The sequence below is a fragment of the Plectropomus leopardus genome, chromosome 12 (genome assembly GCF_026936395.1).
Source record: "Plectropomus leopardus strain MGB_pleo_1.0 chromosome 12, ASM2693639v1, whole genome shotgun sequence".
NCBI classification, from domain to species: Eukaryota; Metazoa; Chordata; class Actinopteri; order Perciformes; family Serranidae; genus Plectropomus; species Plectropomus leopardus.
Genome location: NC_142187.1, coordinates 21,624,977 through 21,652,821, shown reverse-complemented (window position 1 = coordinate 21,652,821; position 27,845 = coordinate 21,624,977). Strand labels below are relative to the sequence as shown.

The 27,845-nt window shown below is 41.0% G+C and overlaps 1 protein-coding gene across 6 annotated transcripts; it reads left to right on the top strand.

Annotated features, from left to right (window-relative positions):
- The first annotated feature begins 1,422 nt into the window (after positions 1-1,422).
- On the top strand, positions 1,423-26,692 carry eif4g1a (eukaryotic translation initiation factor 4 gamma, 1a). Of its 6 annotated transcripts, none has more exons than XM_088085489.1 (33): positions 1,423-1,865; positions 4,136-4,258; positions 4,348-4,434; positions 4,679-4,711; positions 5,391-5,411; positions 5,757-5,936; positions 7,558-7,657; positions 8,397-8,507; positions 10,283-10,434; positions 10,672-10,764; positions 11,783-11,858; positions 12,823-13,704; positions 13,789-13,877; positions 14,035-14,215; positions 15,065-15,198; positions 15,328-15,447; positions 15,766-16,149; positions 16,734-16,880; positions 17,002-17,238; positions 17,359-17,463; positions 17,669-17,947; positions 18,472-18,589; positions 18,674-18,776; positions 19,017-19,366; positions 19,496-19,617; positions 19,802-19,974; positions 20,102-20,227; positions 21,267-21,348; positions 21,515-21,613; positions 22,364-22,507; positions 23,139-23,220; positions 23,498-23,638; positions 25,201-26,692. In XM_088085489.1, exons 2-33 carry the CDS (start codon positions 4,184-4,186, stop codon positions 25,380-25,382), a joined length of 5,208 nt encoding a protein of 1,735 aa, XP_087941615.1. In that variant the 5' UTR covers positions 1,423-1,865; positions 4,136-4,183; the 3' UTR covers positions 25,383-26,692. The 6 variants fall into 6 exon arrangements, with proteins under 6 accessions (XP_087941615.1, XP_087941613.1, XP_087941616.1 ...); XM_088085487.1 differs by having other exon boundaries at positions 4,132-4,258; XM_088085490.1 differs by lacking the exon at positions 5,391-5,411 and having other exon boundaries at positions 4,132-4,258.
- Positions 26,693-27,845: the final 1,153 nt, after the last annotated feature.

Sequence of the window (27,845 nt, the reverse complement as noted above, 5' to 3'; positions counted from 1 at the left end):
ACAAAGTAAAAATGAACTTTGGGCTCTTGTCGACCTCCTGTTTGTGTTTCAACACAGATTTATTTAGAAATCATGTCAATTTTGAGACAGAGCCCCACCACAAAGTGTGCAGTCAGTGCAGGTAATAATGCAGGACACACCAGAAGACCTTTAACATTTCAGTTGATTCTCTTTTTTCATATTCTCAAACAAAATTTTATATATTAGCTTTTGCTAATTGATTAATCTTTTACGTCAGTTTCCAAGTAAAAATCAGAAACCTTTGATTGTTCCAGCTTGTTCTTGGATTTGAGGAGTCGCTGCTAGTCATAGTTAACTTAATATCTGTGTTAGTTACTGTTTATAGGAACTTCAAGTATATAGAATATGTAACCTTGGACCCAGAGAAACTAAAATGTTAAGCAGTTCATAAGGAGAATAATTATTACTATTTTGTGTCTTTATGTCTTTATGTGATTTGTGTTTGATTCTGTCTTTAAATAAACCATAAACTATATGGTAAACAAAAACATAAAGATGTCATGGGGCAGTTTACATGAACAAAGCCAGAGGACAATATTTATTCATACAAATACATCAAAGAGGGTGCGCAAATTAATTGTCGTAATAACCCCCTTGTTTTCTTGGGAGAAGATGGTAAATTCCAGATATTTTTCAAATTAAGGTCTTACGTAAAGGCTGTTCAATTAAGTAACCACATAGAGAACAGAGACAAAATCTAATATTTCTTTTATATTTCAGACTTTTATGATTTTATATTTTGTCCACCTCTGACCTTGCTTAAAACTTATTTCCAGGGTTATGGTATCCATATATGTATATATTTACACATATATATAGCACACTCACATGTAAAGCGCATTTTATTTATGAGAGGTGCTATAATAATAATAATAATAATAATAAACTTTATTACAGACTCAAGGTCCACATAAGAGCAAGACAATACATACAAAAGATATAAAAGACACATAGAAGTACCATACACAACATATTCACAATGCAATAAGATCACTTAAAAAAAAAAAAAAAAAAAATCCCCAACACAATATGTACAGATCACTTAAAAAACAATGAAAAAAGTCAATGACCACAGAGGAGACTACTATACCAATGCTTCCATATCCTGGACATATAGCGTGTAGTGCTCAATTTGATGCTTGTCAAAGCCATGATTATACAGTTCTCAGAGTTGTTCAGCCGACCTATAAATTTATACATCAAATTTCTCAATGAGGCTTGCAGTGTATTAAGACGCTATACAAATAAAGGTTATTATTATTATTCAGACATTTTCTGAAACAAATTACGCATTCCTCTGTTTTTTATCGCATTATAGTGAGGCAAAGGCCGATGAATTGATCCGAGCTCCTGTATCACATGACCAAGGAGACGGCATCAAAATTTAATTTTCCCGGAAGTTACCCATGCGACTTGGAGGCGCACCGGCTCCATAGAGCAGAAACATCGCATTATGGCCTCTCTGTGAGCCTCCTGATGCGACAGTTGTGTACATACCGAACCGGCAATCCGTCACCATCGACGCCTTGATCATGGACCTCCGGTCCAGAGGCTTTTTTCGGGGCCATCGGAATTGTCAATAGTACTCCCGAAGTACTATATTATTAGATTTTGAGCACTGTCACTTTTGCTTGACCGGGGATTTAAACCGAAGTGACAGTAACAGCACTCACCCCATCTGCCGGTCAGCTAGCTGCTAGCTCGCTAAGTCAATAGCCAAGAAGGGCATCACTTTTCTTTTGGAGTAAAGGACAAGGGAACTACAACATTTTCATTAAAAGAAGACTGGTCAGAGGCTGATTCCCAGAGTTATCATCTTACAACATATTCACTATTGATTACTGGTAAGAACAACCGGCGGTGGTGGAGCTAGCTTCAAGAACAGTTCGGCTTCATTTTTGTCAAAGGCACACAGGCTAGCAGGCTAGCGTTAGCTGGTTGAACAGGCCCTGCCGGCTGTCACACCGGCACAGCTAGCCTGCTAATCTCACCCAGAACATGTAAACCGATAACCTCAAATTAACCACGGTGTTTTAACGTTAGTTTAAAGGTAGGTACTTAATTTTTAGACATTTTTTTAGAGCTGCTAACCTGACACCCAGGCTCGTTCTCGTGGCTAATCTTCATATGGTTAATACCGATCGTTCACTGAGTCATGCTTTTAAGACGATTTTCACTATTTCAAAGCTAATTTCGCAATCTTAACGGTTTGACTGAAAATCTGAAATCGTGTAAGCATAATATTGGCTCAAGTTTAATGTCATGTTGTTGGTTTAATTCGCTGGCGGACCTCGCAGGGCCTGTAATTAAATACACCTCGTAGGACAGACAGGGCAGGGCTAAACCGCTAACCAACATTAGCTTAACTGTAACCTAATCGGTGTGTCAAGTGTTGCAACATTATTGCTAGGACCGGCTTATTTGCTGTTCTCGAGTTTCGATTACTTAACGTAATGTTCACAAGCACAGCAAAACCACCGGGACGAGCTGTGTGTACTTTAAGGTTAAATGTGGTTTCAGCCACGTAGCGTAACTAAGCAAAATGTCTATGATAGTGGGACACGTAACGTTAGCCGGCTGTTGGCTAACGATTTAACCTGCTTCGGCCGTTGTTAGCGGGCCAGTAAAATGTCTTTTCATCCTATGTCTCAGCTAAGACAAAATAGGAAGCTTTTCATAGTCTACTTGTCACATTTAATGTCGGTTCACAAGGCTGTTAGCCGTCCCTGCTGACAGATCCATATGGTAGCTTTGATGCCCTGTCCCAAAGAAGCATGGCATTAGCTAGCAGCTAATAGTTCCTGTGTCAGCAGGTGGATGGTGGATGACACGTCTGCTAGTGAGTGGTTTCCATCAGATTTGATTAATTCCCACAAGTATAACTTGTTCCACCACAGTGATTTGTCATGATGTGAAAACTGCAGTTGGTTTTGAAACGGATGCATTTGAGTGGATTATTTGCACATGTAGCTAGCACAACCAGGGGGCATTGAAGCCACTGTTCACACAGTAAATGAACTTTGACCTCAGGTATCCATTTTCTTAAATTCACTCAAAACCAAACCATTCCTGGTGATTTGATAGCAGGCACACATGAATTAGAGGTACAGTACCATGCAAAACTCATTACTCATTATCATATTTTGTAAATCTTACATTTGTCTGCCCAAGAACATTGAAGACACGCTAAATGGAAAGGGAGGTCACACTCAGGGTGGGAAATGAACTTTTTTTGTCCACCAGCCACTGTGGCTACTAGCAGATTCCAAAATCCACGAGCCACTCAATAGATTTCCATTGTTTTTGTGACTGGTAGATGAAGCAAATCTAGCAGCGGCTTGCATATTTTACCAGCATTTGGCTGGTGGCTGGTGCTAATTTCCAACCCTGCACTAAATACTCCAAACTTAAGCCCGTTCAAGTTGTTTTATCCTGAAATATTTGCATTTTTATTATTGTGTACATATTTTTTGTATGTTCTGGTAGTAATTTTAGAAAGAGACTACTGAGAAATAAATATAACCTTTATAACATTTCTAAAAACACAAAGTTTAAAGTGGCTCAAGACTTAAGCACAGTACTGTATCTCCAAGCTGCTACAAGTAATCTCTTATCTATTTGCTGTTTGCTTTTGACAAAGTCATGATCACTTAGATTATTTAAAAAGGGGCTTTGACAGTTAAAAAAAACCACAATCCTAATAGCCACTATTTCTACTCAAACAGGCAGTTTGGTGTGGAGGGTAAAACACACAAGTCCTTTGGTATATGTTTAGAGCAAGGAATTTGCAGACGAGGTTAACACTACTTGCTTATAAGACTGTGTGCATGAGCCGTGCTATAAGCAAGTGAGGGGTCGTGGGAGGTGGTGATGTTATCAAAGGCGAAACCACAGACACACCCTCTCTGCTTGATGAGATGATGCCACACTAAAAGTTCATGTCCTCATACAGTGTTTAGTGATATCTACCCTGTGTGGCTGCAAATATCACTTTTAATGAGGATCAGATTTGAACTAAAAGCAATTTACTCTCAATGTCTTTAACTAACACGTAGTTAATGCTTAATAGTTCATCTTTTTTTGTATTTCTTGCTCCTTTTTTTCCCTCAGAAAGGTTGGCAACACAAGGCCACCCTAATGCAGAACCATAAAAGAACGTGAAATGAACAAACCACCACAGCCTATAACGGGACCCACTTCTGTCCCAAACCCTGCCCCTTCCCCTGGATTGACACAGGTGAGAGAAACCAACCATGGAGAATCTGATTTTTTTTGGTAGATGAAAGTTAAGTAACGCCGATTTTTCCTCTGTGCTCTCCTCTCAAGGCTGCTTACGGTCCTGGACAACCCCCTTCTCTTGTTTTTGCTACCCCTCCACCTCCACAAATGAACTCTGCACCACAGCCAAGACAGGTATTGTTCACAGCATGTTTTCTTTTTCCTTATGCGGAGGTTTTTGCTTCCAGTGTCTTAATTGTGTGATATTTTGCCCCGTATGGGATCCCTCCCTTTCCTGCTCTTTGACAAAAACTTCTGACACGGCTTCTTCTGCTATAAGGCTTTGGCTAAATCTTTGTGCGTGTGTTGTGGCGTATTCGCCATGTTTCTCCTTGAATGTAAATCTTGACTTCTTTCCTCTCTTCTGCTGTCCTCCCAGTTTGCTGCAGGCCCCCGTACTTTACACCAACAGGTACTAACACCCCTCACTTTGCCTTACATCCCCTTTGTCTCCGTAGTGTAGTGCATGCTCTTGGTTCCACGTGTTGGAGAATTAGATGAGAACGCTGTATTTTTTTTTTTTACTTTTCCTAAGGTCCAATAACATAAAGTTCTACATCTCATCCTTGAAATCCACATTTCTGTGTTTGGAAATATTACCATTTTTGAAAGTTGTTGCAGGTTTGCTATGTTATAGCCGAGTTCACCCAGGCCATATTTATTCTTTTTTCACCTTGCACCTGCACATACCCACAGTTTTCTCCCCCCATACTTCTCTGCATTTGTAAGACATCTTCCCAAACATGTATTAAAAACAGCCTAGTAGTTTAATATTTAAGGGAAGTCATTTTAGTACCTGCAGCATTCTAACATTGTTTCACTGCCTGCATGCACCTGCAGCCCCTAAAGTGTTTCTTTAACCCGCAGGACTTGAGGGGATCTTACTTCTATGCAGACCTGTACAGAGTTGCATGTGTACAGCTATGGTTGTTTGAGCGTACTGTTCATGGCTGAGATATTTTTGCTGCTGCCTCTCATGCTCTTCCTTCTGACACCTTGTTATCTCAACCTTCCACATTGTCTCTTGTCCTCATTTTCACCTTAATCTCACTCCCTCTCTTGCTCTCTGCTCATGTGTTGCGCGGCTGAAGGGTGGATACAGAGCGTTACAGGTAACAGCTTTTCTCTTCGTCCCTCTCCCTCCCTCTCTTAACTTGGGCTAACCTCAGTGTTGCACGGAGACATATGACATTCAATACAATTTGAGCTCAGTGTAACCCAAGAGCTGAACTTTCTGCACACATTGGCAGTTGCTGTGAGTGCTTCCAGCTGAGATTAGGTGTGTGTGCGCGTGTCCAGTCTCACACACACACACACACACCTGATCTCAGCTGGAAGCACAGCACAGGGGTTAGGACCACCATGGTTAAAGACGGTTAAATGCGCATACACAGCAACAGGTTCGCTTGTGCTTTGATTCATCTTCCTTTCCATATTCTCCTTTATCTGTTCTTTAGAGTTATTATCAGAACCGACCGGCCATGGCCACCAGTGCTCCGAGGGTACAGACAAGTAGTGGCCCACGACCTGTCGGACCTACCCACGTCTACCCGCCCAATTCCCAGATGATGATGATTTCCCAGCAGCAGCTGTCTTTTGCAGGCTCCCCTCAGGGCTACTTCATCCCCCCTGGACAGGTTGGTTCACGTTCTGTTTGTTAAAAGAAAAAAAAGACACACATAACCGGTCTACACAACAACCTTCACACAAGATACTAAGTTTATGCTCGTCATATTACCGTAGTGGCCCTAATATAATACAATGCTTTTTTAAAGAAAAAGTGGAGGTCAAGGTTAAAGCTGTGGTAGCAGAAATCCAGAAAATGGAAAATAATGGCAGGAAGCTCTCCCTTCTGTGCCCTAAGCCTCTCCAACCAGAACGCGGCAGGCATGCAGACGCCTGATACTGTAACCAATTGTTTCTCATACGTTGGTATATTTTATCTCATTTCATCATAGAGCTACAGGGCAGAACATTATTTGGCACCTGTTTTGATCATCAAATAATTGTTATCCACTTTTTAAAGCAAAAAAAACAATCATTTGCTAATGTTATGCTATTAAAATTTAAGAATTTGATGCTTTTCTTTTGTCATACTTGATAAACTGAGCAGCTTTGGATTTTTGGACTGTTGGCTGGATAAAACACTGGGGCTGGGCACTGGGCTTTGGAAAGTTATACTGGGCATTTTATACTGTTTTCTGACATTTTACTGATACAATGATTAATCGAGAATATAATTGGCAGATTAATCAACAAATAAAATAGTGTTTAGTTTCAGCCCTAGCTGGGAGTCAGAGGACACAATAGGATTTGAGACTTTAGTTTTATTTATGTATTTATTTATTTTCCAGACTCTCGTTTTGATAAGTCTGTTTTCCGATTTTGGGTGGCTTTGCAATGTAGGCAGTTGTTGCCAATGCTGGAATAGCAACTTTTTCTGCAGGACTCTCTGCCACTGAATCGGGCTTTCACAGAAGAGATGTGCACTTGCATCTGCATTTGTAGAACAGCCAAGAAAACAAAAAATAAAACACGCTCTCTGACATAAACTGTGACTGGCCAAAGTCTCCCTTCGCAGTCTAGACTATCTAAAGCTTGAAAACAGATTCAAGAGGAGGTCCAGAAATCTATGCTTAAAATTAATCAATTAATTAATTATTATTACTTTTTCAGGATAATTATTATATTCACTATTATGTATAATAGTGAAACTGGCTACCACAGCTTTATCAAACAAATCTGTTCTCCCTAAGTAAAGGGAGTACCTGCTCCTACAGAATGAGCGGAAACTAAAATTGTTTAGGAAACTTATTTTAACCTACTGTAGTTTCTGACTGCTCATTAGCTTGTTTTGCTGGCATGGAGAAATTACATTCTTGGTGAGTGAAAATGAGTCAAATTTCCAATGAGACGGATCTGTCAAGCCGCCAAGAATTAACCGGTGTCACAGCATGTTACCGTAGAAAGCTGAAAAATGCTATCAGCCAGAGAAAATCATCCTGTCTGCTTCCAAGAGCCGAACAGGAAAGTGTGTGAGCGTGCGACTAATAGACACAATGAAGAAGTAGCTGCTTCTGAAAACAAAAAGCAAATGTTTATCTTCCCAGAAACGTGTGTTACAAAAAGGATCTTATCTTATTCACATTGATACAGTATGTTACCGTGGAGACGGCAGAGATTTTGAATGACGCTCTCCCAACTTAACTGTTGGGACTCTATTGTTGTTGCCTCTGACTCTGTATGTTGTCTCTGCAGTACCGGGCCCCATATATGCCTCCTACTCAGCAGTATCCTGTGACCAGCGGTACAGCAGGCTTCTATCCGGGAACGAGCCCTGCTGAATACCCAACTTATGGTAAGAGTTTTTAACCAAGACCGACAACAGCCAAGCACAACCATAAACACTGAGGATTATCAGTTAAAAGAGGTGAAACAGTTTAACAGATTTTTTTTAGCATATAACACTTTGCCGATAAGGTAACGCTGTTGTGGTTTTGCTTCGCTGGTCGGTGTGTTTAATGTCTCTCTGGGTCTAAATGCTGTGTGTAGTGAACTGCCAGTTGCATGTGGTCTGGCTTGATTCTGCTTCGGCCTGTGTTCTCTCTATCTGCAGTCTCACCTGACACTGCCTTACAGGTTCCATGAAATGACTTTAGGACAAGAATTTTGCTCTTTTGCAGGATGAATATCAGCATAAGGTGTTAGGGTGGGATTTAATGTAAGGAGGGTTATAATTTGAATATTAATGATAGTTCAAAAGAACAGAGACTCCAAGAATGGAAAGCAAACATTTGAGTATTGCACTTTTTGAAAATGCAACACATTTGTGACTTGCGTTACTGCTGCAAATGCTCATTTGCTCGCCTCTGGATTTATTAAAGACGCAAAGAACGCACAAAAAAACAGCAAAGTAATATGCAGCCAGGAACACAAGGTACATAAAAGCCGTTCATTTCATGGGACCTTTTTAACACCCTGCTTCCTCTGGATCCTCTCATTAACTCATTCTGCATCTGTCTCTTCCCGCCCTCTCTCCTTCTTTCCTCCCTTTCCCGTCCCTCACTCCCTTCCTCTCGTTTGCTGCGTTGGTTCAGAGCCCTCTCTTGCTGCGAGGGAGAGGCGGGGTGGTGGGGGGAGAGGGGGCGGCCGAGAAAACGGCCGTCTCTCTCTCCACGGTGCTCCTCTCACCTCCCAGCGCTACCCTGGTGAGTAGTGTGTGTGCTTGTGCGTTGGTCAGCAGGCTTTAGTGGCAAAAATCTCTGTGGCACTTCCTGTCTCTGATAGTGTTGCAAATGCGTTTTTCTTTTCTTTTGGTAACACACGTGTTTACTTTTATATGCAAAGTGCAAAGTGAAAACATGACGGTCATTTATACAACTCCATTGAATTGTATTATAGATATCTTGAAAGTGGATTTGAAACACTGAATATGACTGTGGTTCGTTTCATTTTCACCTTAGGCAAGATATGACACTACAATCAAACTAATGATATTTATCTAGATTTATGTGGAATACCAGTATTTAGACTCGCTTTTTGTACTTTACTGTACTTCAGACCAGTCAAGTTTTGATACAATATAATTTGAGAGTTTTAATGAAATACAAAGAAACAGGAACAAAGTCAAAAACAAACAACACAAAAAACTTCTCCACACAAATTATTCACTCTACAAGTGTCTCCATCATCAAGAGGTCAAGTTGTCCAACCACAACAACAGAGCAAGATGCTTATAACTTTGCGTTAAGGTTAATATGTCTTAGCCTAAGAACGCTTTCTGGCTTTCAGTAAAATTTCGGAATCAGAGCTCCTGCATCAGCAACAGAATCTCTGTTTACTCCTCACTACTTTCGTAATTATCTCTTTGGTTTTGCATATCCATATTAGTGATTTCAAACTTTGATTTTTTTTTTTTTTTTTTTTTTACATCAAAGGACAAAATGTGTTTTACAGTACCAAGTTTACCATGCTTACTTCAACAGCTCCTACTGGCAAACAAGCAGACAACAGAGACGAACCATTCTAGTGACAAATAGTTTGTGGAAAGATGGTTTCGTCCTGCTGGCAACAATGTAAAATACTTTCAACATTTCTAGTAGCTCTGGATGGATATCAATTTCAATGGTAGTGTCATATCTTGCCCGAGATGAAAAATAAACAAACGCAGTCATATTATTCAGAGTCTGATGCAATAAAAGAGCTTCCTAAATGATAATTGTACCATAAGAAAGTATACCTTTTATTCGTGCATTCTGTGTCGGTGCAGTTTATGCCCAACAGGTTGTAGACGGCAGTAAAAGCATAGTTGCCATTTCTATAAATGTTGTTGAAAAACTGAAATGTTCATTAAAAAAAATTGGGCTAGTTTTAGGTTCGACTTTTTTTGACATGCAAATCACCAAAACCTGTGCTGTTATCAGTTGCTCCAACAATATCCATGAACTCTGTGGAATAAACTGAAACCAAAAAGTCAGGATCCCTGTTAACATGTTGAGGTTGTTAGTTCAAAAGCCTGTGTTGTAACCCATTTCATAGTAATGTTTTTCAGAATGAATAAATTTAACATAATGTCCATCGTTTCATTCGCTCAATACAACTCGGCGTTGCTAAAGGGCACAACACATAAATCAGCCTTCACATAAGCCTTTATGTATATAATATGTACAAGTTTATATTTTGTTTATATTGTGATCCACACACCGCAAACAGGCTCTGTGTGGATTCATGTGGTGTGTTCCTACAGGAGTCTCCCCTCTGTTATTGCAGGAGGTTTATATTAAATATGAATAGGGTCTACACCCACAAACCACCTTGCAGGGTTTTCAGGAAAACACAGCAAATAAAGACATTTTTGGTCACAACTACATGAAAAAAAAAACAACTTGTGAATCCCAGATGGACGGTTATTCTAGTATGAAGCTGCATCTGTCGGTTCAGTATTATTTTCTTATATTTGTTTTGTTTCCTCTCGCTGTTACAGCAGGAGCATACTATCCAGCTCAGCCGCAGTACTCTCCGTCTGTCCAGCCGGCGCCGGTCATGATCAACCCCGCCCAGCAACAGCAGCAAGCCCCGGCTCCTCAGCAACCACCGGCACAGTCACAAGGGCCACCAAAGAGGGAACGCAAACCGGTAGTGTGTCACAACAAAAGGGCAGCGCACCTCTTGTCTGAGGTCAAAAAAAATGAATGGACTGAAAGTGTATTGTCTGTTCACTGTGGAACTTTCTCTTTTACCTGAAAATAACAACAGTATTTATCATGATGGGTGGCAGCTACAGATCAGCAGAGACAGCACCATTACGTGCTGTCTGTGTTTGATACATGTTTTGTGTGCAGTTGAACCAATATTTGCTCGTTCTTCTTATAGATAAGGATACGAGACCCCAACCAGGGCGGGCGTGATATCACAGAGGAGATCATGTCAGGTGGAAGGTCCACCACCACACCGACTCCCCCACAGGTGAGACATATTTTAGACTAGCTTTTATTGACTTGTTTGAACTCTGATCTGAAACAAGCATGGTACATGGTTCAAAACAGAACTGTTTTATTTTGTTTTTATTTTTTTATTTTAAGTCCTGAGTACAAATAATGACTCATTTTTGTGTTTATCTGAAATAAAGGTTTAGTTTTTCTTATTTTAGAAAACTATTGCTGTCAGCTAGTCTGTACTGACCTAAGATAGTGTGTATGTATGTAAAATGAAATAAAGTAGAGTAATGGACAGTGCCAACTGTGGAACTTGAGTTGTTAGATAAGATATCTGTAATTTTGACTTAATTTTTTTCTACTTTAGTAGTTGGCTTATTTGACAATGTTGTAATTTTCCCAAAAGTGAAAGAAAATGTACTATTTACATCTTATACACTTTAAATACACAAACAAGTATTGATTAAAAAAAATGCACACCTTGAGCAGATCGTTTCTGCACTCATTTTGAAGAAAAGAAATGACATTTGGTGTGTTTGTGTGTGAACAAAGAGGCACATTGTTGAAGAAAACAAAGCACAGCTCAGAATTTCTTCACGCATCAGCTCCCAACTAATTTTTTTTCCTCGGGGTAATTGTATGTTTTCATACCTCTGTGCCGACATGGTATTATCAGCACAGCACTGATATAGCACAGAGTTTCACAGAATGAAGCAGAAGCAAATGCACTCAAATATGCACTGACGTTGTTGAAATGTTATTTTAGGAACTTGCAAGTTCATTGCCAGCTGGGTTTGGGAAGACATTAGAAACACTTAAATAAAATGAAATACATTTGAACAGCAGGACACACTGAAGTCTTCAGTATGACCATAGAGTTTAATCAATAAACCAGATAAGTCTCAACTAAAAGTGAAAATAATTTCATAAAGATAGCGATGCAGGGATGTTGTGATGACTTACACTAAACTCATGGATGTAAATCATAAATCATAAATCTGTGCATTTTTAGATCTTAAAAACACTAAATACTTTTTTTTTTTCTGCAGGTCTCCTCTGCAGATTTAAGTCCTGCACAGACCAACGGTGAAGTTACACAGCCGGCCACGACAGTGACCAAAGGAGGTGAGTACATTCTCTGTTTAACTGGTAACCAACAATAAGAATTTGGACGGATTAATATGGTCAATTTGAAAAATACCTAATAAATATAATATATTGGCACTGTTTGGGGAAGATGATGAAACCGTGCAGTCAGTGACATGATGTTGCTGTCTGTTACAAACTGTCTGTTGCACAACACAGTCAGTTCAACATCTTCCGAGTTAGCACAAGCTAACACAGCAGCGATTAACATCAAACAACGAGCTGTTAAGCAGTACGAACAAACTCGCAATGAAACAGCTTAACTCTTTAAACCTGTTGGGTAACGTTAGCCTTGTGATGCTACCAGTGAGCCGTGTCACTGTGTGCGGGGTGGGCGGACTCAGCGGCTCCAGTGCGGAGCTGACACTCTTGCAGCAGTTTTCTTGTGCTGTGTTCAGATGCCTTTCACAACCACTACAGCCTATGAAAACTGAGAACATTTGTTTGATTTCTTTTAAAAATTTGGGGGGGGCAAAAAGGCAATGAGCAACTTGGCAAGAGATGGCTCCGGCAACTGCAATTGTTTTTTTTATTTTAAAAATTGTAAAGAAAACAATTTTTATAAGCCTAATAAAAATATAGATATTTAAAATTCTCTTACAGAAATATGTATGTGAGTGTACATTAGCCCTTTTTTCAGATAATGTATTTGTTTTTGTTTTATTTACTTTTTTAATTTTTTTGTAATTTTCAGGTCATTTACTTGTAATTCTTTAGAATAAATTTCTCGCAAATTGTGAGTAATTTCTTGTCAAGATGCTCATTGCCTTCTCCCAGGCCGACTTTCACAGGTTTCAAAGGGTTAACAGTCAGTGATTGGTTAACGAGGATCGGCTATCTATCACAAACAGTTCTTTGAAAAAAATCTAAACTAGCATTCCTACAAAATTGCTGTGCTCCACATTTTCCCCATTGTGATTATTTCATGTGATTCATTGCCCAGATGAAAACATGGAGCCTCCAATCAGCGCTGAAACCCCACCTCCTCCTGCCACAGCAAACACAGAGCCTGTGGTGGAGGCCAAACAGGAAACAGACAGCCAGGTGACGCCGCCTGCTGAGCTAGCCGCACAGTGTGTAGCCCCTAAAGCCGCTGCTGAGGTGCCATCCCCATTGATAAAGGACCAGCAGTCTCCCTCTCCCCTCCCTGCAGCAGCAGCACCTCCTCCTGCTGCTGAGGCAGAAAATAAAGTTGATGATAAAGTTAGTGACACAGTAGACGCTCCTGTCGGGCCTTCGGCATCATTAGCAGCACAAGAGGCGCCTGTCGAAGTGGAAGAACCGCAGGCCGCTCCAGCTCCAGCTGAGAAGGCACCGCAGAAGGAAGAGAAGAAAACAGAGGAAATGAAGAAATTGGAAAAAGAGGAGCAAGTGCCCAGCGCTAAGTTGGAGCCTGCAGTTGAGGTTGCGGCAACAGTTACCCCTGTTAACGAGGCTAAAGCAGAAACATCGACAAAGACAGAAACCGAAGTCTCTCCGCCTCCCTCCTCCGCACAGGAACCTGCTGCTCCACAGACACAAAACGCTGCCCCTGAACCTGAACCCACACCGGCTGAAGCAGCAGAGCCTCTTCTCTCTAACGGCCTTCCTCAGGATGCTGAGGAACTGTCTGAGGATGTGGCATTTTCAGACACTACACCGCTTGACAAGCCTGACGCTTCTCAATCTCAGGAATCCACACCTGTGGCTAAAACGGTAATGCCAGCCCAGGAGGAGGAGGAGGAGCAGCAGGAGGAGGAGAAGAAAGAGGAAGAGAGGAAGGAGAAAAGTGAGGACGCCTCTCCTGCCTCTGTTAGCTGCCCTACAGAGGAATCTACTATGCAAGGTAAGGTGGAGCCAATTCTGGCTCACATTTATAAACGTCACATGTGATGTGCTAGATTTTAATGTCTGTGTCGATTTGTTGAAGCTGCAACGTCTGTGCCAAAGAAGAGGAAGAACATGAAGGAGCTCAACAAGAAGGAGGCCATTGGAGACCTCCTGGATGCCTTCACGGAGGTGTGTATCCGTCCAGATGACGACACAAAGGTCATCTTGTCCCAGCAGTTTCAGCTGTATCAATAACGTTTGAGGATTTTTCGTTTTATAACCGGGTTATCATAATACATCTTCATCTTTTCCTGTTTTTTCGTTGGGTTTGTTTTTTGCGCTGCAGGAGCAACAAGCCAAGCCTGCTCCTGAACCCTCGTCCACTCAGGCCGACCTTGTCCCTGTTGCTCCACCTGAACCTCCTGCTGAGGTTGCAGATGAGACCTGGGAGGAGAAAGAGGACAAGCAGAATGCAGAACCTAAAGCCACACCTGAGCCAACTGAGAAGAAATACCAGTACAAAGAAGGTAGGTTGTGACAAAAGCCCCTTTTACACTCCCTGGTTAAGGCGAGAATGTTAATGCCGTGATTACTCCTTGCTGTTCTGTATAAAAGGTGTGATTGTGGATGGGCGGACAGAGCTGTTTTGCCTTTAGGGCTGGAGCTAACCATTTCGGATATTTGTTAAGTGGTTGGGTTTTATTCATTTTAATTTTTATGAGAAAAAATAAATAGCCTAAATACATCTTAAATCTCTCTTTGTTGAAGTTAGTATGCTCTGCTTCTGTTGGCATAGACAGGTCGTTGAACCCAGCGCCTCGGGAGTTTGAGTTGGCCCTCTCGGCCCCCCTCTTTCTCTCTCTGTATATGTAAAATTGTGGAGACAATTGAAGAGCTTCTTACTCTCCAAACAGAGGATAAGATCATCTAGCACGTAATGGATGGTTAATGATTCTTATTGCCATGTTATGTTGTGTTACTGTTTTGAAAGGTCTGCCCGACATCTATGTTATATCTCAAACTGGAGGCCGACGTTTTGTTGCATGTCACGCCCCGTCACAACTCCTAAGCTATGTAAAATCATATAGGGGGGTGGCATTGTCAGCAGTGTTGGTTCTTTATAAAAAAAAGCAAAGTTGTTGTGATCGGGTCGTCGTCATCGCAAAATCTGAGTAAAATCGTCTCAAGATTCTCCAGAAATGGCACCGTTTTTGCATGTAGTGGAACAGTAACTGCTGATATTAACAACACCTGTAGCTGTTTTTTATGTTAACATGTACCTAAAGTTAAAAATGAAAACAAAAAAATATGAGGGCACATGTTTGCCTATTTTAGTGAAACACTGTGTCATGTAACTTTTCTCGTTCATCCCTCAGAACAATGGAAGCCGATAGATCCAGAGGAGAAGAAGCGGTACGACAGGGAGTTCCTCCTGGGCTTCCAGTTCATCAGCGCCAGTATGCACAAACCCGAGGGCCTGCCTAGCATCAGTGACGTGGTCCTGGACAAGGTTGGGGATGTTTATTATACTCATATAAGTGGATGTTGAAATAGAAGCTGCATTGAAGTTTTTCTGTTGATAAAGAATGAGGAAACGAGACGTCCATCCAGGTCATTTCTCCTCTTACTTAAACTACAGGCGAACAAGACTCCACTTCGGCCTGCTGACCCAGCTCGAATGATGAATGTTGGTCCTGACTTTACTCCCTCGTATTTGGGGAACCTTGGGAGCAGATCAGTCGGAGGACCACGAGGCCCGGTGAGTGAATTTGTCTCTGCCCTTTCTGCCGTGGTTTCTTAGAAACGGACACTAATTTCTATCTGCAACTGTGCAGAAATACAGCATTTGAACAAAATGAAAAGACATGCAAAAAGAAAACCGAAGCATAATTTTAATGTTGATTCAATCACCTTTCAATGTTGTAAATGAAGCTTCCAAGTTTCAAACATTTCAGTGCAGTTCTAAAATGTCCTGTCTGTTTTGATTATGGCAACAATCATAAATATATGTATTTGTTTTGCTGATCAAGTTTGCTTTCTAAGGTTTCTAAATTTGCATATCTTCCCATCCCCTTAGCCCCCTGGGCCACGTCGCTCCCAGCAGGGTCAGAGGAAAGAGCCCAGGAAAATCATCAGCAGCATGTCCCTCAGCGACGACGTGCAGCTCAACAAGGCTGAGAAGGCCTGGAAGCCCTCATCTAAGAAGTCTCGAGGCCGCACTGAGGAACCCGAAGAAGAGGATCCCGAACAGAGCAAGACTCAAGAGCTGTTCAAGCGTCTGCGTAGTATCCTCAACAAGCTGACCCCTCAGAAGTTTCAGGAGCTGATGAAACAAGTGACAGAGCTGACGATAGACACAGAGGAGAGGCTGAAGGGAGCCATTGACCTCATCTTTGAGAAGGCCATCTCAGAGCCCAACTTCTCTGTGGCCTACGCCAACATGTGCCGCTGCCTTATGGGGGTAAGACGTGTGATTATGTCTAAAGTTTCTCATTACTTCAGGGGGGACTTCTGTTTTGTGTCACTTAATGTTCATGGTGGAGCTGATGAAGCACATTACAATCCCTTTTTTAGCGTTTTTATTAAGTATTTAACGGTATACTACACAGGATTTGCTTTGAAAAGACAAAATATGGACTCATACAAAAGTAAACCCTCATAAACATCATCCACTAGAGGTGTGTGGTGGTGTATTTATCTGCAGAGACTAGGGTTACACTTTTCTTCGATTATTTGTAAAATTAACAATCAATTATTCGATTAATCTGTTTGTTTGGGGTTTTTTTTAAACTAAAAACATTGGTTAAACAAAACAATACCTTGCATTGCCTATCAATTAATGCAGAAAATTAGACGGATAGATAGATTTTCTTTTTTGCCGTGATCGGGCGTTTTTTTGGGAATAGTGCACAGGTGAGTAATATATAGTGAAAGAGAATGATTCTGGGGTTGGCCTCCACTTTGCAGGTGATACTGTTTATTACAAACAGTAACCCTCAATTCCTGCATAGTAAATAACACATACTCTGCTTTTTCCTCTTTCAGTTGAAAGTCCCAACCTCAGACAAACCAGGAGTTTTTGTTAACTTCCGCAAACTGCTGCTCAACCGCTGCCAGAAAGAGTTTGAGAAAGACCAGGACGATGATGAAATCTTTGAGAAGAAACAAAAAGAAATGGAGGCTGCCAAAGAGGTAAGAAATGTGATCTTTCACTATCACTGTCCCAACCACTGCAGGCTTTGTTGCTTATTTAGACTAAACTGATTGTGTTACCCACCACTGAGCACAAACTCCCGCTCATATCTGCCCACAGGGAGAGGAGCGTGAGCGTTTGAGGTTAGAGCTGGAGGAGTCCAGAGACCAGGCCCGCCGCCGTTCACTGGGAAACATTAAGTTCATCGGCGAGCTCTTCAAGCTAAAGATGCTGACAGAGGCCATCATGCATGACTGCGTAGTGAAACTACTGAAGAATCATGACGAGGAGTCTCTGGAGTGTCTCTGCAGGCTGCTGTCCACTATTGGCAAAGACCTTGACTTTGAGAAAGCAAAGGTTAGTAAAGAAAAAACACACACACATTTACACATTCCACCATCACCCCGTGTTGCGGTCACTAATGTGGTCAACATTGTTTGTCTCATAAATGCCACTTTTTCTCTTTGTCCCTGTTAGCCTCGAATGGATCAGTATTTCAACCAGATGGACAAGATTATCAAAGAGAGAAAGACCTCATCCAGAATCCGCTTCATGCTTCAAGATGTCTTGGACCTCAGAAAGGTAAATATTAATTAATCTGTCAGAGGATGTCGTATAAAGAGCCGATAACAAGCATTTCTAGTGGTGACTAATGCTGCGAAGTATTCCTGAATCAGCAGACTTGTTTTTTGTGAAGTCATCCACAGCGATTACGAGTCTCATAGGAGCCGTGAATGTCGACATTAAACCACAGGAGCAGTTTTATAACCGTCCCCTATCTCTACAGAGTAACTGGGTGCCTCGTAGGGGAGACCAGGGTCCTAAAACAATCGACCAGATCCACAAGGATGCCGAGATGGAGGAGCACAGAGAACAGATCAAAGTCCAGCAGCAGCTCATGTCCAAGAAGGAGGGAGGCGGAAGAATGGGAGGGAACATGGGGGGCCGAGGGCCTCACACACCAGGAGGCGGCAGGACCAGCCAGCCCCAGGACGAGGGATGGAACACGGTGCCCATCTCCAAAAACAGACCCATCGACACCACCCGCCTTAGCAAGATCACAAAGGTAACGTTCATGCCTGACACAAAAGTTTCCACTAAAATCTTGGTCATTTATCCTCTGAACCTGAAGCACTTTTATGGCTTTTTTTTTGCTCCTGTCTTATTTTACTCACTGTGTTCTGTCCCGCAACTCCATGAAAACAGCACAGTCATGGTTAGAGGTGGAGTGAACTCAAAAATGTGTTTTGTGGAGTTTAACACAGTTATAGTGTCTTAAATCTTTTTTTTTAAAATTTCTTTGATAATTAATATTATATACAATAAACATATATGTTTTGCTTTTTACAGGATCTGATTAGTGCAAAAGGTTTATCTTTGGCAAAAAATTAAAGAGACATGTAGAATAAAGTTATTTTCATAAAATGTCACTTTTTTAAGCTTAGATTTGGTTATGTTTCCTGACAGAAGTGTTGGTTTTGAAGTGTGTTGCACTTTAACAAATAGCCCAAGTCTTGCAAACTTATTCTGCTAAGTTGAATGCTTTTAGAATTAAACTTTGTTATGGTAACTTTTTGTATCTCCCTGCAGCCTGGTTCTCTGGACTTCAATAATCAGCTGTTGGCTCCGGGGGGAAAAGGCATGTGGGGCAGCTGGGGCAAAGGCAGCAGTGGGGGAACTGGAGCAAAACCAGCAAGTGGAGAGCCAGGTAGAAGACCTTTTTAAAAAGAAATGTGGTTTTAAGCTGATTTGGTGCATTGAGGTGTTAATCTTTCCACTTCCCTTTTTTTAGATTCTGGTCGTCCAGCTACCAGCACTCTCAACCGCTTCTCAGCGCTGCAGCAGTCCGGTTCATTGTTGTCTTCAGCTGACTCTGATCGCAGAGCGCCTCAGAGGTATTCAGCAGCTGCAGATATTTTCTCAAATGAAATGTCTCGTCCTTGTGCTCCTATTTTCATTTCTACATTCTTCACTGTTTACAGGAGTAAAAGGCCTGAATGAGGTTTTGTTTTTTTTTAGACATTTCTATGTTTAAGTGTTGACAAATGCAACCTGATACTAATCTATTAAAGATCACATTTGATGGCACAACATTGTGATTCATATGGACCTTACCTTTCTCTTAACACCTGTAGGTCAAGCTCCAGCCGTGAGCGTGGCGACAGAGACAGGGGTGATCGCGACAGGGATCGGTTTGACAGATTCGATCGCAGCGAGGGACGGGAAGGTCGTGATGACAGGAACACCCGGAACCAAATCACCAAGAGAAGCTTCAGCAGAGAGTCACAGGAGCGTGGTGGGAGGACCGGAGACCTCCGAGCCGCGACTGAACCTGTGCGTCGCGTTGCCAGCATGACCGACGATAGGGACCGAGGAAGCAGGGACCGAGGAAGTCGGGACAGAGGAAGCAGAGACCGAGGAAGTCGGGACAGAGGAAGCAGAGACAGAGGAAGCCGGGACAGAGTCCCAAGCAAAGATCTCCCAGGTGAAAAACTCACGAAGCAAAAAGGTTTCGAAATGGATAAATGGAAGAAAGATGTATTTGAGGAAATACTGTGTACACATTTAGATCAGAATGATGTTTAACTTTTACTGTCTCTATTTTTCTCTGCAGTTAAGCGTGAGAGCGCCCCCACTCCTCCTCCTTCTCTTCCAAAACCTGCCTTGAGTGAAGAGGAGCTTGAGAAGAAGTCAAACGCCATCATTGAAGAATACCTCCACATTAATGACTTGAAGGTACAAACGTGATGCGCTCTCACTCAATACTGGATCCCTTTTAAAAAAACGCAATCACTTAGATACAAAAACACAGAAAATTAGGGTTGAAAAATACCAGTTTCCCTTCAACCAGCAAATGCTTGAAATATGAAACCGCTCTTGTAGCCAACATCTTGTGTGTGTTCTTCCTCTGCTGCTGTAGGAGGCGTTGCAGTGTGTGTCAGAACTCAACAGTGCCTCACTGCTCTACGTGTTTGTGCGGAATGGCGTGGAGTCGACGCTTGAGCGCAGCACCATCGCCAGAGAGCACATGGGCCTGTTGCTGCACCAGCTTATAAAGGCAGGGATATTGCCCACACAGCAGTACTACAAAGGGTGAGCCTTTAGCAGAAATACATCACAATGTGTTTTCAATGTCTGAAAATAGCTTTTTTTTAATTTCCTCTCAACAGACTGATGTGAAAAAATTGAACTAATTTTTTTTTTTTTTTTGGGACCACAGGCTAGAAGAGACCCTGGAGGCTGCGGAAGACACAGCCATAGATATACCTCACATCTGGCTCTACCTGGCTGAACTCATTACCCCCGTGCTCCATGAGGGAGGCATCCCTATGGGACAGCTCTTCAGGTGAGTCACAGTGCTGAAAGTCAGGATTGAGATCTGTCAGAAACTGATACTTGTGACTCACATCTCTGTCTATAAATAGCACAATTTTTTGGATTTTCTTAAGTCAGTGAGACTAATGCCGTGTTCACACTTAAAATAAAAATGGTTGTTCGTATATGGCTGCTGAAGCATTTTTCACCTCATGAAAATTGGCCCTCAACAGATTTGGTTGCGCTTGCTTTTAGCTAAAAGAAGCAGCTAACAGCTTTTGTGGTTTGCAACGACATACAACAGAAAGCTGGATATAAACACGCAGGCTCTGTGCCCTGAAGCAGAGTCAACCAAGATGCTAACACTCTTTATTTGTCAGACCATCACAGCAGCACATTACACACCCTCCGTTGTTTACTTTCCACAATAAAAGACCAACTTACTACTCACCATTTTTCTAATAAGCAACTCAACAAAAATAGCTTACACAAGACACAGGTGTATTTACAGAGTTTACTGTGTAATTTTATAGTTTTGCTCACACATCTCTGAGCCCTTCAGATCCGTATTTCTTCTGTGTCTGTGCAGTACTGATGCTGAGTGTAGCTCCATGTGTCCACAGCGTCACGCAAAATTCTTGCGCAAGTTGAAAAATGTCAACTTACGTGAATGATGCAAAATATGCATTTTGGTATCCAACACGTCCATCACACCGACCGGTGTGAATTTGCTTCTGTTTGCATTGACTTTGTATGTAAACTCGTTGCACGAAACGCTCGGATCACATTCGGCGTGAACCCACCATTAAAGTGACATCTTCAGGGTGTTTGTCAGTCATCTGGCCCTAAACATGTGTTCCAGTAAGAATTTACACATTCAGAAACATCAAACCTGAGTCTGTCAGCTAACTTGACACCTTTGTCAAATTCTCACAAATGTTATTGAAGTGTTTCTCTCGTCTGTTATTCCCCTCTCTTTCCTTTTCTTGTCACACTCTGATATTTATATCAACAAAAATAGATAAAACAACTCATGTCAGAAGCATAATTCAGTGTTCCTGTGTCTTCAGGGAGATCTCCAAGCCTCTCATACCTCTGGGGAAGGCTGGCGTGCTACTCGTACAGATCCTCAAGTTGCTCTGCAAAGAAATGGTATGTCCTAAATATATAAAAAAAACCAGCATAAGGCATGTCGATTTGAGTCCAAACTTTAACATCTGTTTCATTCCATTCTGTTGTACATTAACAACATCTATGCAGTTTGTTCCATTTTAGAGTTTAGACTCACTGGATTTAATGTTTTTTTTCTCTCCATCAGACCCCCAAGAAGATCGGGGCCATGTGGACGGAGGGCGGACTGAGCTGGTCAGATTTCTTGCCTGAGGAGGAAGACGTCAACAAGTTCGTCACCGATCAGGTCCGTATTTTACAGAAGTAGACAGTTACACATTAACAACTGAAAACAGCCACTTCACTTATTATTTTCCCATCGAGGTTTGGTGGAGGCATTTGGTAATAGAGAGATTGTAACCTCTTGCAGAGAGAAGGCACACTCCAATAATGAATGCCTTCATTCAGTCTTGGAAAAAATAAACGCATCTTGTACCAAAATCTATGATTTATTGCAGCGAAGACAACTGCAGACCTAATGCCAGTACCTCCACTCATGCCCTGTGTTGTGCTTTGGTTGTTTACAATTTAAACGCACAAATTTGCAATAAGCTGCGACCACATATGCCAGGCAGGAATCAGCTGTCATTTGGCTCATGAATGATGTTTCCAAAAAATCTTGGGCAAGTCTGGGAATCTTTTTGGAAGTTATGTGCCTTTTTTGCAATAGACCACTCCCACTGCCGTATTAAGCCAACTGGCATGAACATAAACACTACAGAGAGAATAAATATTTGTACACTGGAGTACAGCTCCTAGTAGTTTATTGACTACAACAGATATGAAGTTTGAACCCATCAGGCTCTTCATCAGGCAAATGAACATCAACACAACCTCCATGTCAAATTTCAGCCTCCTTTGGCAAAACTAAGGCCACCAAATAGCGGGATTTTTATTTTTTTGACTAACAGGCAGAGTGAGCTATTAAAAAAACCAGAGAATTAAAGACAACTTTACAAGTTCATCACTTACTTTTTTCTGTCTTTATATACTTTAGAAAGTGGAGTTCACCACAGGAGGGGGGGCGGAGTCAAAGGAGGTCAGTAAGAAGAAGGTCCTCAGTGGAGAGGAGCTGAGCAAACAGCTGGACAGACTCCTCCAGGACAAGGCCAACAACCAGCGCATCCGAGACTGGGCTGAGGTGAGTGATACGTTCTAGTGATGTAGCTCTTATAATGGTCTTTATTTATTTTATTTTTTTAATTAGCATTTTTGAAGTTAAATGATCAAAACTACTAACATACAAAAAAAAAATGTCTGTGTGTGTGTGTGTGTGTACATATACATATGTGTGTATATCCAGTAAATAACGACAGAAGCAAAAACAAAAAAATTAAATATGCACGGTAATAATAAACCATTCATAAATCATTCAGAATTCATAAGTTGAGTAATTTTATGTCACCTGATTACGAAGTTACTAAGTCCTTCTTTGAATATATGTATTCTGTTCCTAATTCCCATAATGATCTTTTCCACTTCATATTTTCCATTCACAAGATATTTCCATTTGATTGTTTAAATTGTTTTTTTAACCAATTTCTTTTTTATTTGTTTAATTTTTAATCTTCTCAATTTCTTCAGGTTTTTTTTCTCTAGAAATAAACACAGTGGGTTTTTGTTAATAAATGTGCCAAATATTTTAGTGATTTCTTTTATTGAGTTTTCCCATAAACCATACAGAACCTTATATAATATTCCTTTTTTTAAAAAAAAATATATGAATCATTTGTTTCCACCATTAAACAGTTTTTCTTTCTTTCTTTTTTCAGGCTAACTTGGATGAGCAGCAAGTTGCTTCCAACCAGTTCGTACGAGCATTGATGACATCAGTGTGTCAGTCTGCCATCATATGTAAGTATGACTAATGCTGCATGTAGAAGTAGGGGCTGTCTGTTTTTGTTAATATTATCTTGCGTCTTCGTGTGTTTGTCATCACTTAGGTATTTTTGTTTCAGGGCGGCGGCATAAATTTTCCATGTTGAAAATGTTTCACTGATGCTCATTATGTCAGTGTTATGTGATGATTAACGCAAATGTCAGCATTTAATTGATTTTGGAGCCATGGGGAGTTCAGTTTGATATTGTGTCATGGTTTGTCTGAGCAAGTCTTTTTCTCTCATTATTTTAGGTGACAACCCGTACAGGGTGGATGCACGGCAGATCAGCCAGAGGGCCAGTTTGCTGCAGAAATATCTCTCTGATGAGCAGAAAGAGCTACAGGCTCTGTACGCCCTCCAGGCTCTGATGGTGCACATGGAGCAGCCAGCGAGTGAGTATCAGTCTACCCGTGGAGTGACAGCAGTAATGTGTTCGGGCAAACTGCACAGAAGTGAGCAAAATAACAAGCACTTCACCAAACAGTAGACCAATGACAAACAAGCTGGGGGAGCTCATGTGTGTCAGAGTTTGACTGCTGCTTTTGTTAATGTGAAATGCAAACATGGTCATTTCTGAGACCATTTTAAGGTGGTATTAGAAATTAATTAAATTGATAAAAGAGTGTCCAAACTGACCCTTTGCTTAGGCCCACACTGAGCACAGACTGGCCAATCAAACAGGGGAGTATCAGCAGAGGTCATGGCATTTCAATATCACATCTTCCAGGCCTGGAAAATGTCAAGTGTAATGATGTGAAGTCCCGTCTCTCCCTCCATGTATGCCAGCTTGTTGAAATTATGTTTTGAATCTCATGTATTTGAAAAATGTCGAGCAAGTTGAGCTAGTAAAAAAATTATATTGGGTCCTCGAAAAGTTTTAAAAATTGTTTTCAGATTTTCTTCATTTTTTCGCTGTTTTGATGGGATTAAAACCAGCTGTAGTCAAACATTGAGCATGGGGCACCTGCAGTGATGACACTTGTCGGCTGAAAAGGTTGGAAGGAAATATACGTTTCACGTTAGATGTTATATCACAAAGTTACACTTCTTTGCCACACTAGCTAGGTTAATAAAGGATTACTATGCACATGCTGCTTTTGCTTTTAAATGACTGTAACAGGGAATAAAGACCTATCCTGCTTAACAGAAGCAGTGTTGCTGCTTAGTTTCACGGTCTTCTGACTTGATCATTCGGTGATGTGGTTGTTCGCTTAAACAGTGCGATCTGAAACATTAGGCTTCAGCTTCTGTCTTTATCTGTTAATCCTGTGATGTATGAGTGTGTTTGAATGTGACTTTGTGTGAAAGTGCTTTGAGTGGTCGAACGACTAGAAAAGCACCGTAGAAGTGCGAGTCCATTTACCATTTCATCAAAAGAAAAGCACCATCCACGGCATGAAGACGACTTTCTGCTTACAATTCTGCAGTGCTTCTCACTTAAAAAGATGTCAAACCACACCTGTCACTCAGGATTCATATGTGCCTGAAATCTCAATTTATTCCTCACTGTAACGTAATCTACCAGTGTTTATGGTGGTTTGTGACATCCGAGAAAAGAAAAGGCGTGGTTTTAAATTAAAGCTAATTAATGTGGACATGGTCTTTCACAGACTGTTTTGAGGTCTCTGAATGCAGACACTCAGTGCTAACTCTTGTTTGGATGATAGAGCTGCCTTTTGTAATCCACTGCAGTCCATTTCTAAATTGCAAAATAATGTGATCTGACCAGGGAAGAGTCTAAGTACTGTGATGCCTTATAAACATGTGCATGATGACTTTGCACTATTTGTTGAAATGTTGAAAATTAGTTCAAACAGCAGCCTCAGAAATAGTTATTTTAACACAGACTCGACAGTATGAGCTCATATTTACTGTGTTGTAAGGCTTGTGTTATCTGTTTTCATTGACCATGTTAGATCAGATCAGTATTGACCTCTGTGACCTGTCTCTGCAGACCTGCTGCGCATGTTCTTCGACGCCTTGTACGACGAGGACGTTATCAAAGAGGAGGCCTTCTACAAATGGGAATCCAGCAAAGACCCTGCAGAGCAAACAGGCAAAGGAGTGGCCTTGAAATCAGTCACCGCCTTCTTCACCTGGCTCCGCGAGGCAGAGGAGGAGTCTGACAAGGACTAAAAGACTGAAAACTGAAAGCTGCCGCCCCCCTTTGGCAAGGCGGGGGCTCTGCAGGCAGCTGCAGAGAGTCATGGACAATATTGCCAGAGAGGCAGACTCAAATCAATCCTCAATGAGGATAAATCTTTATTATTTTTTTTCCTTTTCTTTGAGGGATGGACTCAGAAAACAATCATTTCTCTCTACTCTCCCTCTCTTGCTTCCTCATTATTTCCCCACCTGCTTGTCACAGCAAGTGTCCTCATCAAATAAACTTGAAAACTGATTGAGCAGGATTGCTTGTTAACGAGGTGTGAAGTATCCCACATCACTACGAAACTCTTTTTGTCACAATAATACAAACCAACAGGCTGCTTTTTTACAGTTCTAGATAATTATTATGCCATTATAACATCCTATGAGATCTGCAAGAGCGAACAGCGGCGTGCGTGGTGAGGTGGGTTCCCTGATAAACGTGGGTGTCGTCATGCCATAATGTGTGTTCAATCCAAACTCAGCTCTTATGTCTTTGTCCCTTACTGGAGTGTGCAGCATGACTGAAGTGTGTTTCTATTAATGATAACGGTGGACGTCGATAGGCAGTTGAACATGAACTAATCTTAATTTGATGGATGGAGTTTTTAAAACAAAGGTTGTCTATTTTCTCTTCCTGTTTCCCATCATGAACTTAGACGGCAGAAACACGGAGGACTGGTGTTGACCTTTGACCTTGACTACTAGGGGGTGGTCTTAATGCTTCCTTTAAGCCATCCTCTCCCATCCCCTGTAGTGAACCACACTGACTGACTCGTCATCCTTACCTCTTCTATACTTAAACCTGAGCTGTCGTAGAGGACACTTAATGACCCAATCACCATTAAAACTTGAAATCTACAGAAAATTGACTTGATGAAAATATATAAAGTTAAAAAAAAAAAAAAAAAACTTAAAAAAACAACCAAAACAAAACAAAAACAGAAATGATCCGAAAGCCTTTTCTACTTTAAGTGGAAACTTATTTCAGGAGCGTTCTGTAAATATATAATACCGATAATTAAAAAAAACTTCTTTTTTTCAGTTTTATTTTTCAGAAATGATAAATTGCTGATGTTAATTGCAGTGTATCCTTTTTCCAACACAGACAGCAGTTGTCCAGATGCAGAGAGGTGCTTTAGATAATCCATTGATTATTAGTTGTATTGGAATTTTGTAAATATTTTTTTTCTTTTTGCTTTCTTTATTTAAGAAATTATTGCTTCTCTTGCATCGGAAACTGGAAGATGAGGTAACGGAACATTGCAAATAAAGGACTTACTAAGTTGCTGAGCAGAGTTGTGCGTACGTCTGTTTGAAATGTGTCGATGGTTTTGTGGTTGTGTGTGTAGGATTGTACAGAGATGCTCCAAATTGACCTTCTGAAAGATATACTGTGCAGGATTTTGCCTAAAACAAAACAATGCGTAGAATCACTCAGAAGTAATCCCCTTTCAATCCTTATTTTAGAGCTATAGGACCATAGTGTGGTCATGTATTTTTGTGTAGAGGCTCTGCCCTCTGCCTCTATATGCCTATTTTATGACTTAATGACTTATTTTATGACGAGAGAGCGTGTTTACAAATGGTAAACAGTAAATTAAATAACTTTGTAGACTTAAGTGGCATCTACTACTGAGGATTGCGTGGACTTCTGCTTACACGCGGGCCACGCTGCCTGTGTGAGTACCTCACCGAACTGCTGCCTTTGCACGTTTGCACGGACGGTTTCTGCTGCATGCTGCAGCATTGTGTTTTTACAATTAAAAGCCGATACTTCACTCACTCATAAAGCCATTGCATTGTCAACGACGGGGTCATGCAAATATATCATAGTTAAAAGCCTTGTCTTAACTAAGAGCGGACTTCGGTTCATGGAGTCACAAGGCTTTTATTTTGATACTGGAACGGAGGTTTTAGTTCCAAGGTGAATTTATTTTTTAACGTCTGTGACAGATAAAGATGAAACACTAGTAAAAAGTGCCATAATGTCAACATAGTTATAAAAACACAATTTTCACTGTGTACTCTTGTTGGAGCTGCACAAATCATGACTACTATTCTCTCCCAAACCTCTTGAGTACCACTAGTCCTGCATGTTTTAGATCTCTCCCTGCTCCAACACAGCTGATTCATATGATCAACGCCTTACAAACTCCTACTTCATGACAACCTAATAATTTAATTCAATAGATATTCCACATCTGAGCTGCAGCCGATATCACACACACACACACACACACACATATATATATATATATATATATATATATATATATATATATACCCTCTACCATGTAGTACCTACAACTTTCAGTGGAGTGAAAATGACAATATTTTCCTCTGAACTATAGTATAGCGGTAGAAGTTTAACATTGCACACAAAATGAAAATACTCCAGTGAGTGAAGTACAAAAACTTTCCATTTATACTGTTGTTTGGAAAAAAATA